We start from the raw sequence: 16,974 nt of genomic DNA, 5'->3' as shown, positions 1-16,974 counted from the left end.
AAGTCGTGAATAAAAGGTCTCGATATTTCCAGTCACGTTGTTCAAAACTTATGATTCTCACGAGATAAATCCATCTTTCCATTTTACGATAATCGGTCCTCGAGGTTAACGGTCTTCTCGCTGTTCGCAATTTTCTTACGACAACACTTGTTTTTCGTAGTAAAACAAGGCGCTAATGTGTATGCCGCTGCAATTGAAGAGATATCTGAAATGTAATCGCCGTAGTCGTAACTAATTGTTTGATTGTAATTAGGAGGAAAATATTCTATTAATTCTATTAATTCGGTACTTACAGTAGAGATTTCTTCGTTTTATAAATTTATGACTATATAAATTTATATATATATATATATAATTGCCTATATATGAAAGTTGAAATACAGAATTAAAGAAACATAATAAAATATAAAGACAAACATAATTTGATTTATTTTATTATTAAAATAAATTTACACGTATAGAATATAGAGATGATTTTTATAAAAAATACTCTACGTTCCTAATTCTAATTTTTAATATAATTTTTAATAATAAAAAAGAATCATGTTTGCGAAAAACTTAAAATAAATTAAAATATTTATATCTTTTCCATGATTAATTCATAGATATATTGACGATTCATTATGTTTATCTTATATTTTCATTACTCTTTCTTTTCTATTATATTTATTACGAATGGATATTTTCAACTTGCTGCTCGTCTCTCTAGAAACTTGATTAAAATAATTTTTCGGTGAAAGAGTCGATTTTATCTCGATAATGATGCTGTAACTATAAAGATTAACGAGATGTTGCGTCAACATGATCACGTTTGAAGGAGAATCTCTTAACCTAAATAATGGAAAAGGTAAAAACTATCCACGAAGGATGTGAAACCTTTTTCGTAATCCTGGTCACGAACGAGAGCCAAATCCATATGATCAACCTCCAGCCACCTCCACGCGACGAAACATTGTTTCTGGTAAAACTAAAGCCAAGAAACGACATTTACCTTTTGTAGTCGATCGAATACACTTATTGACGGGATTTTCGAAATGTATATAATTTACGATAATATAAAAATATAGAAATATTTATCAACATTTGTTTCTTAAGCATTTTGTTTCCATCGAGTTTAAAGTGAAATCGGGGAAATTATTTTATTCGAATTCTTTCAACAGACATTTGACATATGGTTTCCAATTACACAGTTTTTTAATTGGTGATTTAGTTTCAGTGCAAGTGTTATCTCTATCAAAATTATTAAAATTTATATTAAATAAATAATTGTCGATTCGTATATATTAATCATTTAAATAATTGAAACTACGTTATGAATTTAATTTTCTTTCCCATAGATAATGTTCGAATTCGTATACTTTCAAATTAAATTACTAAAATGATTTCACTCATTATTTAAAGTTACGACATAATTATTTACAAATTATTAAATATATCAGTTATTATTAGTTGTGTACCAAATTTAGGTCGCACCCAAAATATTTCGATCTTTCAAGATCGATAATCGACCCTTCGAATATGTCTGTCACGATCTGATCGTGACGTCCGGTAAGCCTAGATCGTAATCGAAATATTTGATCATGGTGGCCGAATTGACTGACATTCCCGTCGCAAACGCGGAACGGAAGAGACTAACAGCTGATCCCGAACAGTTTGTACCTTCTGTCAAGCAAAAAAATAGACCGAAGTGGATTCAGACAGCTACTCGCGAACCGACCTATAGCGTTCTAGACGCCAACGATAGATCGATCGATAACGATATATTATTTGGCCAGAGAAGCAACGTGGTCGTGATAAGCGCCGTGAAAAGTGATAAAACGAGAAGGTTGGACGATTTGGAAATATCCCGAATCGAACGGAGGGAGGTTCCGAATGTTTGGCTGCCGACAGTGAATAATCACAGGCTAACGTGTGAAAACTCGACGATTCTCGAGGCAGAAGATGAGGATCCTCTTTACAGCGTGGTGAAGAAACCCAAGAAGGTTCAGTTACCCGATACAGGTTTTCTCAAAGAGAGCAAACTTCAACCCATCGGAGAACAATCGTCGGGAGAGAGGCGAATACAGATCTGCTCTCGGCAAGAGGAGCTTCGACGGTGGTTACAGGTCGCGTCGACACGATTGCCGGAACCACGACGGCTTTTCGGTTTCAGAGATATGTATACGAGCCAATTGGGCAAGTTGGATCAGATGGAAGATTGGAAGGGAGCAGCCGTGGCCGTGCCCCGAGGGATCGTCGGCCTGGTAGGGCCTTATCGAGTTTACCAAAATCCGAACGAAAGGAGAGAGTACATGCTTCAGGAGGAGGAATTGGTGGAAGAAGTGGTCGATTCTGTCAGTGAAATCGCCGCGAGTGGGAACAACGGGGTCACTGAACATCATCGACGAGCGAAATGGCGAATAAGAGATGAGGACGACGAGGAAACTCTGGTGCCTGATATTCGAAATATCCCCGGCCTCGAAGAATTTGCCGTGGAAGGAAGCAAGAAATTGGCCGATTGGAAGAAAGTGGACGATCAAGTTGTCATCGATTACAGTAAGAACGACGAAGAGTTCAAGCCGAAGGAGGATGAACTCGAGGGAGATATTGCGTCTGGCAAAGAGGAACGAGCTGTGGACGTTCCAGAAGTAGCTTCGACTGTTTCTACCACTTCGGTAAAGGATAAAAAGGGTGAGAGAGTTTCGTATTCTGTTCCGTTAATGGAATCGTGTTTGTTCAGCGATACTTTTAACAGGGAAAAGTCGTTAATGATCTTTCAGACGATCCGTCGAGTGGAAGGATCCATCTGGTGAGAGATCGTCCGCCTGCGAAGGTTCTGGCTCGAGTGTAACAAACGGTGTAACATTTGAATACGCGGCATAGTTTCGTTTGTTAAAAGACGTCATGAATTTGTATGCAAGTCGTTTGTTCGTCGTCGTACGGTATCGTGTCGGCGGCCAAAAGAAACGGTTAGCGGTTCGCGCGAGTACGCGCCTCCTCCGTCTTTTCGATACGTGCAACGTGTTCTTTATTAGCGATATATCCATTCACCGATATTTCTACGGGATGTTTTCGATACCAATATCTAATTCGTATCACTAGTTAACGGTATTTCAAAATTGGCAGGGCATTCGATAGGATCTAGGCTGAAGATGTGAATAGCATTTAATCCTCGAATTGATTAATTTTTAGTTGATAACGCGGAGCTTAATGGAAATTTAGTATATCTTCAAGAGTTACAATTATTTTCTTGAGATAGATGAATTTTATTTCCTCGAATTTTAAGATCTGTTTTTCAGTTTTTAATAAATTAATTTAAAATAGAAATGAATAATGATCCATTGAAGAATTTTTGTTTTAATTATGATTAATGTTAAAAAGATAGAATACAATATAATACCATACTTCATCATTTGCCAATTTTATATTACATAGTTAATTCATTTGTTACAAAAATATTTTTAATTAATCTGTGACAAAGTTTATTGACCCTAACTGGAATACATATTATTTTCTTATCGCTATTTAAGAATCAAAGTTGCTCGATGTTTCATATCATCTATTTTTACCACGAAACAGTTCGAGTTTTCACCATGACAAAGATTTTATTCAAGATATACGTTCTCGACGAACAATTCTCACAATCTTATGGATCTCACAGTTCCATTATTTTTTATCACTAACTGTTATAATGAATAGACAGTTGTTTCAACTTTCGCTGTTTTTATTCCATACTGCCCTCTCTTTTATGGTATAAGCGCATATAATCAGTATCACGGATCTCTGATCGTGAAGTATAGCAAATTTTTCACATGAAGAAGTCATAAACTGATAAAATATAATTATAGGATAAATACACCAATATTGCATACAGATTTTTGATGAAGATTATTTTGTACATAAATTGAAAAAAACAAGATTTCCTATTTAATATTATATTTCTCTGAATGATAATTCATCGAGATAAGATGGAGAACGTGAAAACGAACGAATAATTAGGATCATATGCGATATCGAAAGAAGAATTGCAATTATTTTTTTTGAGATGGATGAATTTCATTTTCTCGAATTTAGAAGATCTATTTTGCGGTTTTTTTTTTATTTATAATTCGAATATATTTATATATTTGAAACAAAAAATTTTAGAAAATATCTTTTATTTCATTTCAAATAATCCGATAATAATATTAACACACGGGGAAAAAATTTTAAATCTCAAAGTTCAAGGACAAATATGGATAAATTTCTCGTATGACGAACAAAATTTCTCTATCGTATGTCATTAATGGCTGGTCGAGCCTGAATGATCGTCGCGCATTTCGTTTCATGGAAAAGAAAGTGGAGAAGATGTTCGCCTTTTGTACAAAGACTCTGGTGGATATTACATACGGGCAGAGGCGCGTTTTGTCTTCTGACGATCCTTTACTTTCTCGTTCCACTTCGCTTCCATGATGCGATCGCCAATATCATTAATCATAAAAGTTATATCAATTTATCCAACATATGGCGCTGTGGTTATTGGCCTTCTGACAGCTTGTTACACATTACCGTTGTTAGAGAATGCAACTTAAGAAACTTGTTTTTATTCTAACAACTTTTAGCAACCGGCTTTTTTGGTACAGTTATCCACTTTTGCTCGCGCATCATGGCTGCCCTATTGCTTTCGAGCACCGGAACAGTGTAATTGCATTTGCGCGTGAGAGTTTGCAAAGAATCATACCTCTTTACAGGGATAAAAGAAAAAAAAAACATTCATGGAAAAGATCTTGGAGATAAATCTTTCGCTTGAATTCTTGTCGTATATCTCGCTGTCCACGATATTCTTGCTTTCAACAATTAGTTGAAATTGGTGTATGAAAATTTTAACGTTTCATTTGTTTCATTGTTGAATAATCATTGATCTATTTAAATTACATTTTTATATTTAAATTAAATCCTTTTCATATAAATGTTATAATATAAAAAATTTTAGTTTTTTTATTGCCATAATTATGAAACATATATCTATATATGTATTATGATTTTCAAAGAGAATAAAAAGATTTGATTATTGTAGCATGATTATTATATATATTGATTATTGTAGCATGATTTCATAGGATATTGATATTTTTCTTCCATGAAAGTGGAGATATAGAAACTTCGTTCAACTCTTATCAGTAAATATAAATCTTAATGAATTATTCAGTGTATAATTTCTACATATGTGAAATCCTTAAAAGTATTTTTCATGACTAATAAATTCATCTTCTTATGAGATTTCCGAACATAAATCACGAAACTTATTGTTTATGCATTGATGCATTTTACTTGCATTCAGTAAATCCTTCTTCTTTTCCTGGAAAAAATTGTTAATAATTATTCTATTATTATTCTAATTCTAAATTATCATATTTAGATAAAATTTTTAATAAATTAAATAATAAGTAAAGATTATAAATTAAATATAAATACTTTAAAACCAGGAAATGAAATATAAAATTACAATCTTGTTTCTTATTTTCTTGTTTTTTTACTTTTCTTTATTAAATATTTTATATAACGTAAATTTTTATAACAAAATATTATTTTGTTATAAAATAAATAAAATAAATATTTTTAAAATATTAAACTATTAAATGTAAAGAAAAACGCTTTTTACCGTACACAGATATCTAAGATATTCGCTCAATGCTTTTATGTTTATGCGCACTGTTTTATAAGCTACAATAAATGCCATATGGTTTTCGTGATGAGCAGAAATAAACTTCAGCGAACATGTTTATTTTTTGATTGTTAAAAAAACGGAAAAATTATTTTCCGTTAAATGTCAAAATGCAATTAAACATTTAATATTTGAGACGCTATTCTGTTAACTTAACACTATACAAAATTTTTTTTCGGAAGGATAAAAAGACGAATTTCTTTGATTTCTCTGTTAATATCCTCATAAATATAACGATTCCGTCTTCCATATGTTACACGATCCAATGTTCCGTATGTTATCTCTCGTTAATAAAAATTCTATCCATTAAGAATTTAAATTTAAGTTTTTTAAGCAAACATAGATAAATATAATTAAGATAAAATAATTGATTATGTTTCTTATTATTTAAATAATATTTGATAAATCGAGCAAGAATTTTAATAATTTTAAGAATTAAATAATTCCGAAAAGATTTATTTAAACAATTCTAGTTATATAGATTCTAATAAACAGAATTTTTTTTTACACAACAAATATTTTATAAACATTTAATTCGATCGAATAATATTTCAATATTTCATTTTGACTTAAATAAAATTTACGATCGAAAATGTAAATGCGTGGCTAAGTAATACGCTTGGAGGACGTAAAAAAATCGTGAAAGCAGGGTGAAAAACGAGGTGAAAGGTATTCGTGGAAAATGTCCTTTCCTGTATACTGGTAATTTTTCGCTTCGAAATCGCATTGAAACGCTCATCTTCTAACGACATATCGTTTTGCGTACACATGATGATCGTAAATCGCGTGAAAGCAGATTCGTTCTATTGTGCAGAGCAACTAAATCGATCCTACGTAGGTAAGTGTCGTTCTTCTGTTCACACAAACTTTCATGAATAATTTTTTTTCTTTATCTTTTTTAAACGAACGAACGACACGGAAGTGGCCATCGCTTTCGCATTCCAAGAAAACCGGTTAAGCTCTGAAAATGAATTTCGGGCACGATTTCACGCGTTACTTGATCGATATTCCTTCTTTCTATTTTATTTATTATTACTTTTATATCGCGTTATATAAACGCTATATAATATTCTCATATTATTCTTTCTATATTTCTTTTTCTCTCTCTCTCTTTTATTTATTTTGTACAAGGAACACATCTTAATTAAAGGAATATTAAATCAGACGGTAGCTATAATTTTTCCCGCGATCATGGAGGCGTTCAGTTTCATGCTGCGTAAAATGAGGCGATTAGTTTCGCATGGTTGAAATATAAAAAGAAAAAAATACATGTACGTCGATGCAAAAAGTGTTATTATCAGCATTCTTTCTGGGGAACATGTAATTCATAATGATTAAGATCAGCTGGAGGAGCTTGAGGATGTTTTACGAGACAAATAAATGCAATAAAAAATTCTCTTCCATAACTTCTTGTTATCTTGGAAAATATATATATGCCGGGGAAAAATAGTATTTCTCGATTTTATTTTAATCCTTTTAAAATTATTCAATAAAAGATTTTTATATTAAGAACCGTTACATTATTGTGCAAAATAATTTTCTAATAAAAATATTTTTTAATACAATAAAGTTTTTTATAAAAAAAAAAAAAAATATCTCGAGGATAGATGCAGTTCATGCTTACCTCACTGTAAATTTATTAGTTCGGTTTGAACTTTCGAATGACCAAGTGAAAGGTTCGGAAAACAGGTTTTTTATTTTTTTATGAAGATACTTGTGATGAATAAGTTATTTTCATGTGAAGTAAAAGTGCTCTTTAAATTGATGGAAAGTTAATATAATCATTTTGTTAAATTCATTAAATTCAAATCATTTTTAATGCCAATAAGTTCTTTTTTCTGTAAAATTCATATTTTCAATCTATAATATATCACTTAATACTTTTTAGATTTCCCTTATTAATATTAATACTTCAAATTATATGGAAAGCGTCATTAATAGCCTACAATAACCAACAGAAGCATATATTCTTTTTTTATATTCTTTATATTGAATTATAAAAATTCAGTATAAGTTTTTCATTCATTAAATATTCTTTAGATTATTAAATATTCTTCTAACAATTCTTTATTATATGAATTAATACATTTAGTTTTCTTTAAACTTAATGCAATTGAATCAACAAAAGCCTTAATTAAGATCAAAGAAAATATAAATACGTAATACGTAATACGTATACACCTGAAGATCAGTTACCTTACTATAATTATTTAATTTTTACAAATTTATTTAGATATCATCCTGTATAACTTTCTAATGATTATTAAGCATTATTACACGTATTCCTGTATATTAATACCTCGAATTAATCCTTTGCTTACATCATACGACTTTTATAAATCGCATTATTAAAGCGATGTATAATAAAAATTTTATCTCATCAATCTCTTAGATTTACCATATACTTTTAATAGGATCTATCAAGAATAATCAATCGAAAAATCGAAAAAGATATAGCATGAATGTTTGGTGAATCACAAATAGTGCCGGATAATTTATACAACAGGTGGTTGCAGTGAAGACTTTCCTTCTAACCTTTGACACGATTCCTTCAACACGAGCAAGGCATTATGATACGATAAGTCAACGTTCAGTAAGACCATTATGGGAGACAAACGATTAATTAGATTATAACAGGATTGCTTATTCGTATTAATCTCGATGTCTCGCGCTTGGTTTCGTCGAATAACCTGCATATTGGCATGCAAAACTATCTTGCAACGTGATAATCTTTAATCATCTTCTATTTTTATCTTGATCTCGATCATGATAAAACTAAACCAGTTTCGATTTGCTTGGTTTGCACGTCATGCGTGTTCGTTTGCAAAATTAGAGAAGACTCTTAAACCTGATTTTTTAACTGCATATTTATATTATGTAAATTTTTAAACTTGAAAATTCTTGTACACCACCACTGCAAAAAAGAAAGAAAGTAATGTAAAAAAACATATTTTCAAAATATTGTTGCAATACTACTTACCATACATATGAGATTGTTTAAAAAAAGTGCAAGTTAATTATAATACAATTTCTTTGTTAAATTATAAGTTGCTTTCCAATTTTACGTAAAATTTCATATATTCTACGGTTTTCATTATTAGCAACGTAAAAATAAATAGCGACATAAGCTAAGCTACTACACGTTGATCGTGCACTTTTATCGGTCTGTTAAAAACGAGGCTACCAGAAACGACATCATCATCTTTGTGGTCATCTTCATTATCATCATAAGGCGTAATGTTCGTCCTCATCATTGGAGTACCACCACCGTTTCATATTCCAGACCATTCGATGTACTGTTGGTTCCATACTTCTGACTTATTCTAGCCATTCCGTTTTGTGATTGTGTCTGAAGCACTACTCCTTTGTCGTTTCTTTGTAATTCAGTACATATTGTATTTCTTTGATGTTTATCATGAACCATGATTCTAGTGTCTAGTGACAACAATTGTTTTCTTCTGACAAAAGCGAGGTAAATTTTTTTCTATTAATATTTCCAACAGATGGTCTAAGTAACGGATTTTTTTGTTTTCTTTTCTTTTTTATATTTTTGAATCGTGCACGAATCATGGCGATAAAAATGTTAAAATAACAATAATCCACATGAATATCCATACGAAATCATATAGAATATAATTATATGATTCTTATGATTTATATTTTAAGATTTTTCTCATTTTTGCCTGTTTTTATTATTTCTGAAACATTTAAATAATGACTAAATTATTTATTAATTTGCTAAATATGTTAATTAGTAATAATTAAATGATTCGATATTTTTGTGTTTAAATTTATCTTCAATTTATGTATTTTTGTTATAAATATTTTATTATTTCATTATTTATTAGTTTATTAAAAGTATTTTTATATTTGGATGAAAATATTAATATAAAAGAATTATTAGTCTTTTCTTATCAAAAAATGATATTATGAATGTTATCAATAACAGGTTTCACTTGATTTTATGATTTTATGATAAATAAATAAAACTTCGAAGATTTTATATTTTTGCAACGTATCAAAAAGTAAATGAATTTCTCGACTTCTTCCGTCAGCTGACAGACAAGTTTCTATTTTTTTTTTACAACTCTGTGGAATCGTAATGACAAACGTATTTCATGATAAACCGTAAAATCTCAAATTCACAGTGCGGTGTATTGACCCAATTTTATGCTAGCTGAATCATAAAATTTCACATTTTATTTCATACAGTATCAGCAATCGTTTCAAAGAGATATAAAGATATTGAAAATATTAAAAAATATTTCATATGTATATATAATATGAATATTTGATGTTTATCTTTAATTTGAATATACGAATAATGATCATAAATTCTAAATATCTCAATAAGTCGTTATATTATTTATTATTATTTTATTATTATATAATTTAATTAATAACAAGATTGTCTAGTCAGATGAATTTTTTAAATTTAAATCATTTTTATTTAGATAGACAATCATTATATGAATTTAAAATTATCTTCAAATATTAATTTAATTTATTGTTGAAATTATTTTTAATATTATAATTAATCATTGTGAAAATGTAATTAATTATATAAACTACTTTGGGCAATCGTTAATTTATAAATTAATTAAACGCAATTTGAATAAACGATATATTTTTCAAAATATTTTAACATATTTAAAGCAAATATACTTACAAATTTCTTTAATTATAAATTTGTTTGATGAAACTTGAAATTTATATATTTCATTATGATTATATTATTTGGCTACATACACTCAAGTGCACCATGTATTTTCCCATAATTTAATAACATAAACTATCTTCATTCAAATAAACATATTTTTCTATTCTAACCTAATTTTGCTTACAATGCTCAGATTTATCGACATCTTTAATCCTAAAGCGATCTTGCAAATTTTTCCTTTCCGTACCGTTTCTTGACCTCTTCCACTAGTATATCAAGCATATGCTCATATACTACTTTTCAATTTCATCAATGCTGAGAATCTTCATAAAATGATATTCACTTTTAACCTCAATTTCATATATGGACATTCCATAATAAAAAATTTATCCTTGACAAATTTTATCAATTTTATGTTAAAATTAGATACATATAATATAATATATTTCGTATTATGAATAACAGAATTCTTTTTTGCAAAGATTTTCAAGTTTAAAACGAATCGACACTGTTCACTTATCATAAATTATTACGAATAATTCTTAAAATCATGTAATCGCAATCGTTTTTCATTTTACTAAGAGCAATCGAGATTATCGATTTCAACATCGATATCAACATCAATCGATTTATTCATATATCTCGAATATTGTTTGACTTCGAGATATTACAATATGAATACAGTTTGTAATGACTCGGTTGATATATATTGGCACTGAAAAAAAAAAATTAATGATTAATTTTGATTGTATTTAATATATTTATTATCTTATTGTGATATTGTGTTAAATTAAATGTTAAACGTACATAAGTTTCAAACAATTTAATCAGTTTAATCAGATATATAAATGTTTACTTGAGTCTAAAAAATAAATCATATCAATCTTTATTATAGATTGATGTAATCTATCTAAAAGTATGATGTATACTTTTAATTCTTAAAATCTTCTTTTCAAATATCGATACATCAATGATTTTCGATTTCGATCGATTCGAAAGTGATCAACTTTTACAACTCTCGGATCCGTTTCGTCGCACTTAAAGCGTCTTTAAATCATTCGAGTCGAAATTATCGAAAGAACAGTTGGATGTACGAATTCTTCTAGCGAAAGTTAATCGTATTACTCTACTGACCCAAAAGGCCAAAGAATGGATTCAATCAATGGATTTTCGAACAAAATTTGGAAACAAATTCAAAGATCGATTTTATTGTTATTAATGATAAATATATATATTTCTTAATAACACGGTGAATGTATATATATATAAAAATTTTAAGAATAGAAAAACTTATCTTTAAAATTCTTTTTTATTAAGTTTGAGAATCATAAAGATAAATTTTCTTTTAAAAATAAATTTGATCTGAAATAAGAAATAATATAGTTATTACGATGATCATTTGTATATGATAAATATAAAAAATATAATTACAATATATAAAAACATTTGAAAGCAAAATATATTTTAATATAACCAATTAATATAATTAATTGTGATAGATGATAAAATCTATTTTTATTCAACAAGTTTCACTTGTTTAATCAATCTTTCAAATATGAACTTGCATACAACATTTATAACTACATCTTTCGCGGAAAGAATATATTAATAGACTACAATATACAATTATTCATTTTCGAGAAAGTTAATTTTGAAAGTTGACGAGTATATTATTCATTTAGCTAAGTTCAGATTTATTGAAATGATGTTCTAATGGTTGTTTCGTTCTAATACGGAATATTTGTTAAAATTTTCTTCTATTATTTTCAAATTTGTTACTGTTCTTTCTAATCTTTTTAAAATAATTAACATATTTTGATTCTTTATATTCATACACGTTAACTATGTTCTGTAAGTTCAATTTTCTAATATTTAAAATAATAATATAACCTTAGCTTTCGAAATTAATTGAATCTTATGTTAATTCAATTTTGATTGATGAAATATTGTTTCATTTAATTTATCAAATAGAAAAAATATAGAAAAAATAGAAATTGTTTAGCATTTATTATTTATTAAATTCAATATTTATCAATGAAGATGTTTAAATATAAAATAGTTTTTAGAATATTTTAAAATCATTTCAAAATTTTAACAATCTTTCAATATTATTCAATTTCAATGATTATTAATATTGATTTATATATATATATATATATATATATATATTAAATAAAATTTTATATAATTTTAATTTATGCAAGTATTTGTTTATTGATTATTGAATCTTTTTAATTAATGGATTGTAAAAGAAAATAAAATAATTATTCTAGTCTATTTATGAGTTAAAAAAAATTTAAGATTAGCAAGTTTCTATGTAATCATTTGATTCTGATGTAGTCTAATAATGCACTCTTCATGTTCTGAGTTTTGTGATTCTTCATCCAATTTCTCTTATGTACACTTCATATGTTACTGCTACTTTATATTTATATATATACTATTGTTTTTAAATTAATCTTTATTTAACTTTTGCTTATTATACCTATTTTTTTTGTATTCTAATTAAAAAATATTTTTATTTTTCAAACTTGATTCATGAATTTTTAGATGAAAAAAATTAATAATGAAACTTATAAAAAGTATAAAATTAATAAAATTTGTATAAAAACTTTGCAAAGAATGGTTAAAAAATTATTTGTATCAATATATAATTTTTTATTTATATATTCAATCTTATTTTACATATTTATCTATTTCAGTCAGCAATGAGCAACACGATAAGGATAGTTTAAACGAGACAGGAAGTACAACAGGTGGCACCGTGGAAGGTACACCTGGTGGTGTCCCCAATAGGGGTGAAAGGAACACCGAGACAGAGGCAGCAATTGCAGAGGGAACGAGATCTGCTCCATCTAAGTCTCTGGTCTCCAGAATCCTTTCTAGGACACACTCTTCGAACGATTTATTGGATCACTCTGAACCTTTGTAAGATATTACGATAGTATTATATAACTTCTTGCATAACTTTAACAAATAAAAATTTCTAACGAACACTTATCTCGAATTATTATTATCAAATTAGATAATGTTATAAAATTTTGGCAATTTTTAATATCGATGAAAATAGAATAATTTAGAAGCACTGTAAGTATTATTTATCATTATGATGAATGTAAATAATTCATATTTTCAGTGAAAATGAGATAATAAAGATCGCATAGCTAATGATTGATTTTTATGATGATTGTTGCAGTTCTCAGTTATGGATCATCCTCTCGAATGTTTATGGTCAGCTTCTCGTAGTACTGATGATTGCTCTATGCTTAGCCGAAGTCATGGATACACCTGTACCTTTGCTCAGTTTACAAGTAAATAGTTTAAGTTTATTTATTCAAATAAATAGAAGAATTAGAATAAAATTGTTTATATAATTATACAAAGATATATTATTAATTAAAAAAATTTTACTTTGTAGACTTTTTACATTTAGGATATTTTTTTCATGTTTAAATAACAATATGACAATGCAAATTATACTTACAATAATTCCAATCAACTGTTAATCAAAGCAATTATATTTTTCCAATAGATATCTTCATTATAAATACTAATAATTTTTATACATTTATTTTTACAGTTATATGTCACATATTTATTATATTATTCATCTTTTTAATAAATTTATCTTGATAATGCATAGATTCAACTTTGGTCAGGTATTACAACCTAAGATTATCTACCCGGTTATTTGATGTGATTCTTTGACCTTAGTACAGTTGCCTAATCTCATGTTCTCCAAGCAATTTCCTGCAATCTCGTGTTAGGTTGTAGTATGATTTTCTATTCATTACTAATTGAATTTATATCTATTAAAAAAAATACTTCCATACATTACCAATAATATTTGATTTATACTATAAAATATTACTATAAAATATTTTTGCTTTTAATGCTTTTAATGCTTTTAAATTAATTTGAGAATGAAACTGTATTATTTTATTATATTATTTTATTTATTCTTTATTTTCATTGTTTTATTTGCAGGGAATATTTTTGATGTACTTATATGTAGGAAGCATAGCAGTGATTATCAGCATTTATATTTGGGTATTGGTAGACAGTTGTGGAAGTCTCGGTAACGGTGCAAACGGTGTTGACGATGCGGAACTTGGTGGTACATCCTTAACCAGGTTCGGATCTTTGAAACGTGCTCACATCTCGCGATCTAGAACAGCTTCAACAAGTTTTTACATTCGAGTTGGAGCGCTCCGTGAGTTTCTTCAATTATTCCAATTTGTAATAATCTTATATGAGCGAAGAAAGCGAAAAAAAGAATTGAAACATGAATGTATTTGAACAGTTTTCGGTTTGGCGACTCTCGTTTTCAATGGTTTAGAAATGGCAATGCATTCCATGATGCAAGGCACGGAATGCTTGAGCGATGTTGTCTTCGTACATCCGGTACTTCATGGACTATTTACGTTTCTCCAAATGCATTTTCTTTTCGTGAATTCGCAAGTGAGTAACATTTTATCTTTGTTATAAAAATTATAAAAACATTCTGATTAATAAAATTGATTGGAATATTTATATAGGTTCTTGTAGAGAGATTCGGTTTAGTAGCGAGATTCGGATTCATCCATTTGGCTGCTACAAATATTGCTGTTTGGTTTCGATTAGTTATTTGGGATTCTGCTCAAGAATGGACTTATTTTGTTCATTTGGCACAACGCGGTTTGCACAATTCAGCTTCCCCATTGAATCTTCGAGGATTTCCAGAATCTTTGATAAGGCATACTCGAGATTTGATAAGTATGTTTTATATTAAAATGATTTTAATATGCATAACGAAATATTACAAATATATGTATCAAAGTTGTATCAAAATACTAAATTATTTCAATTAATATATAAGTTTATTTTTTACTTATTTTTCATTTTTCAGATCATTCTCCAGTAGAAAAGCAAGTTTTTCAACCATATCAGCCTATCTCGGATGAACAAATCTCACAAGTAATTGCTTTACAAGAGTGCTTGAATACTAATACTCTTGGACAATTATGGACATCGAGTATGCCATTTCTTTATCCGTTTATTGTACAATTTAGGTAAATTTTATATGTAACGTATTATTCAATTTAAAATTCACATACCAATTATTGGAGGAAAAAATTTCATACTTTTTTTTTAATACTTTTAGTTTAATTGCTGCTGCAGTGACTTTTGTAATGGGTCAAAACGTTGGTCGGAATCGATTGCATAAGCAAAAGTTTCATGGCAGTAAAGATTTGACAAGTCACACTAAAGTTGGATGCGATGGCTCGAGCAAAGGATTATTCTTAGGGATATTGTGTATGGTAGCGGGCATAGTAGTAATATTGATATTCCTTGTCGTAAGAGAAGATCAACATTTTCCATCGTCAACCTTATCCTGGTTAACTTGCGGTACTCTAACTAGCATTTTAACGTTGAGTACCTTAATGACAGCTAGTGGGCTTATTCAAGTTCGTCAAATGTCTGTCGTTATCAGAGCACCAGCCATCTTGGATAGTTTATTATCAAACGTGGCTCTCTTCGGAGTTCAGTTATACTCTATTTTCACGATTGTAGTTTCTGCCTGTTCCTTAGCTATTCTAGAGAATGAAAACAATGAAACAAGGGGAAGGCATATTATGCTACTTACGGCATCGATTTTACAATTAATCCAATGTTTCGCTCAGAGCACATTGATCGCTGAAGCATCTAAGAGATCTTGTATAACTCGTTTTCAAATAATAGCGAAACCAGCCAGACAAGTGATTACATTTCTATTATTCAGTAATTCTGTACTGTGGGCTTTCGACACTGTGGTTACACAGAATTGGATCTCGCAAGAACTGCAATTGAGATTCTTTGGAGTACTCGCCTGGGGCGTTATATCCAGGATCGGGTTACCTTTGTTGATTTTTTATCGATTCCATAGTTGTGTACTGCTATTAGAAGCGTGGAATAAATGTTATAGAATGCCAAGAGGAGAGCATCCGCTCAACTGACGACACAGAATGCTACTATGTTCCTCGAGGTTATTGTTATTCGTATTTATATGATGTACATAATGATATTTATATAAAAAATAATTAAAATTTTATAGACATAATTGAAAATATTTTTTACAGATTACAGCCAAGATCGCATGACTCTTATTGTCGCAAAAATGTGACCATTAATTTACGACAGGACAACGAATGGTCCACCACGATTCAGAGAACTCCAAAGAAAATATTTAATTCGAATTCATGGATGACGAATTCGATGAATTCCGTTCCTTTCATCGACAATCGGCTCTACTTTGATCCAAACTCTTTATCTTGTATCGCGACATCTACTGTAGATCCGCAATATTCAGAAGATGTTATAAGATCGTCTAGAATAATGCAACGTCATCACCATCATCATCATCATCATCATCATCGTCGCCGTCATCATCATCATCACAGGAAGCATCGACGCGTGGTCAGTGATCCGGGTACAAGAAATTGGAACGTCGCTAATCAAGATGTCAAACGACATCGTAGGATGTTCAGCTACGATACGGGTATTACTGGTCTGAGATTGATAGAAAAGACATCAATAGCTGAGATCGACAAGGAAATTCCATCCCCTGATGAGACGAAAATATCGACTTTCAGGAAAGTGCCATGGCATTCGA

At 29.2% G+C, this 16,974-nt stretch overlaps 1 protein-coding gene and 1 long non-coding RNA gene across 2 annotated transcripts; one reads left to right on the top strand and one right to left on the bottom strand.

Annotated features, from left to right (window-relative positions):
* Nucleotides 1–987: 987 nt before the first annotated feature.
* LOC100576666 (proton channel OtopLc) lies at nt 988–16,692 on the top strand. Its single transcript, XM_006565366.3, has 9 exons — nt 988–2,670; nt 13,046–13,271; nt 13,540–13,654; nt 14,331–14,556; nt 14,647–14,804; nt 14,882–15,098; nt 15,232–15,394; nt 15,487–16,347; nt 16,442–16,692. The coding sequence occupies exons 1-8, from the start codon at nt 1,581–1,583 to the stop codon at nt 16,316–16,318; spliced, it is 3,027 nt and encodes a 1,008-aa protein (XP_006565429.2). The 5' UTR covers nt 988–1,580; the 3' UTR covers nt 16,319–16,347; nt 16,442–16,692.
* Nucleotides 5,041–9,155, bottom strand: LOC113218858. The gene is made up of 3 exons (XR_003304902.1): nt 8,664–9,155; nt 7,308–8,597; nt 5,041–5,317 (listed from the first exon to the last, which is right to left on the bottom strand). It is a non-coding gene; the product is annotated as an uncharacterized LOC113218858 (long non-coding RNA).
* Nucleotides 16,693–16,974: the final 282 nt, after the last annotated feature.

Source organism: Apis mellifera, linkage group LG6, assembly GCF_003254395.2.
Source record: "Apis mellifera strain DH4 linkage group LG6, Amel_HAv3.1, whole genome shotgun sequence".
In the NCBI taxonomy this organism is placed as follows: domain Eukaryota; kingdom Metazoa; phylum Arthropoda; class Insecta; order Hymenoptera; family Apidae; genus Apis; species Apis mellifera.
The sequence above is the reverse complement of the archived record's forward strand: the minus strand, read 5'-3'. Positions and strand labels throughout refer to the sequence as shown.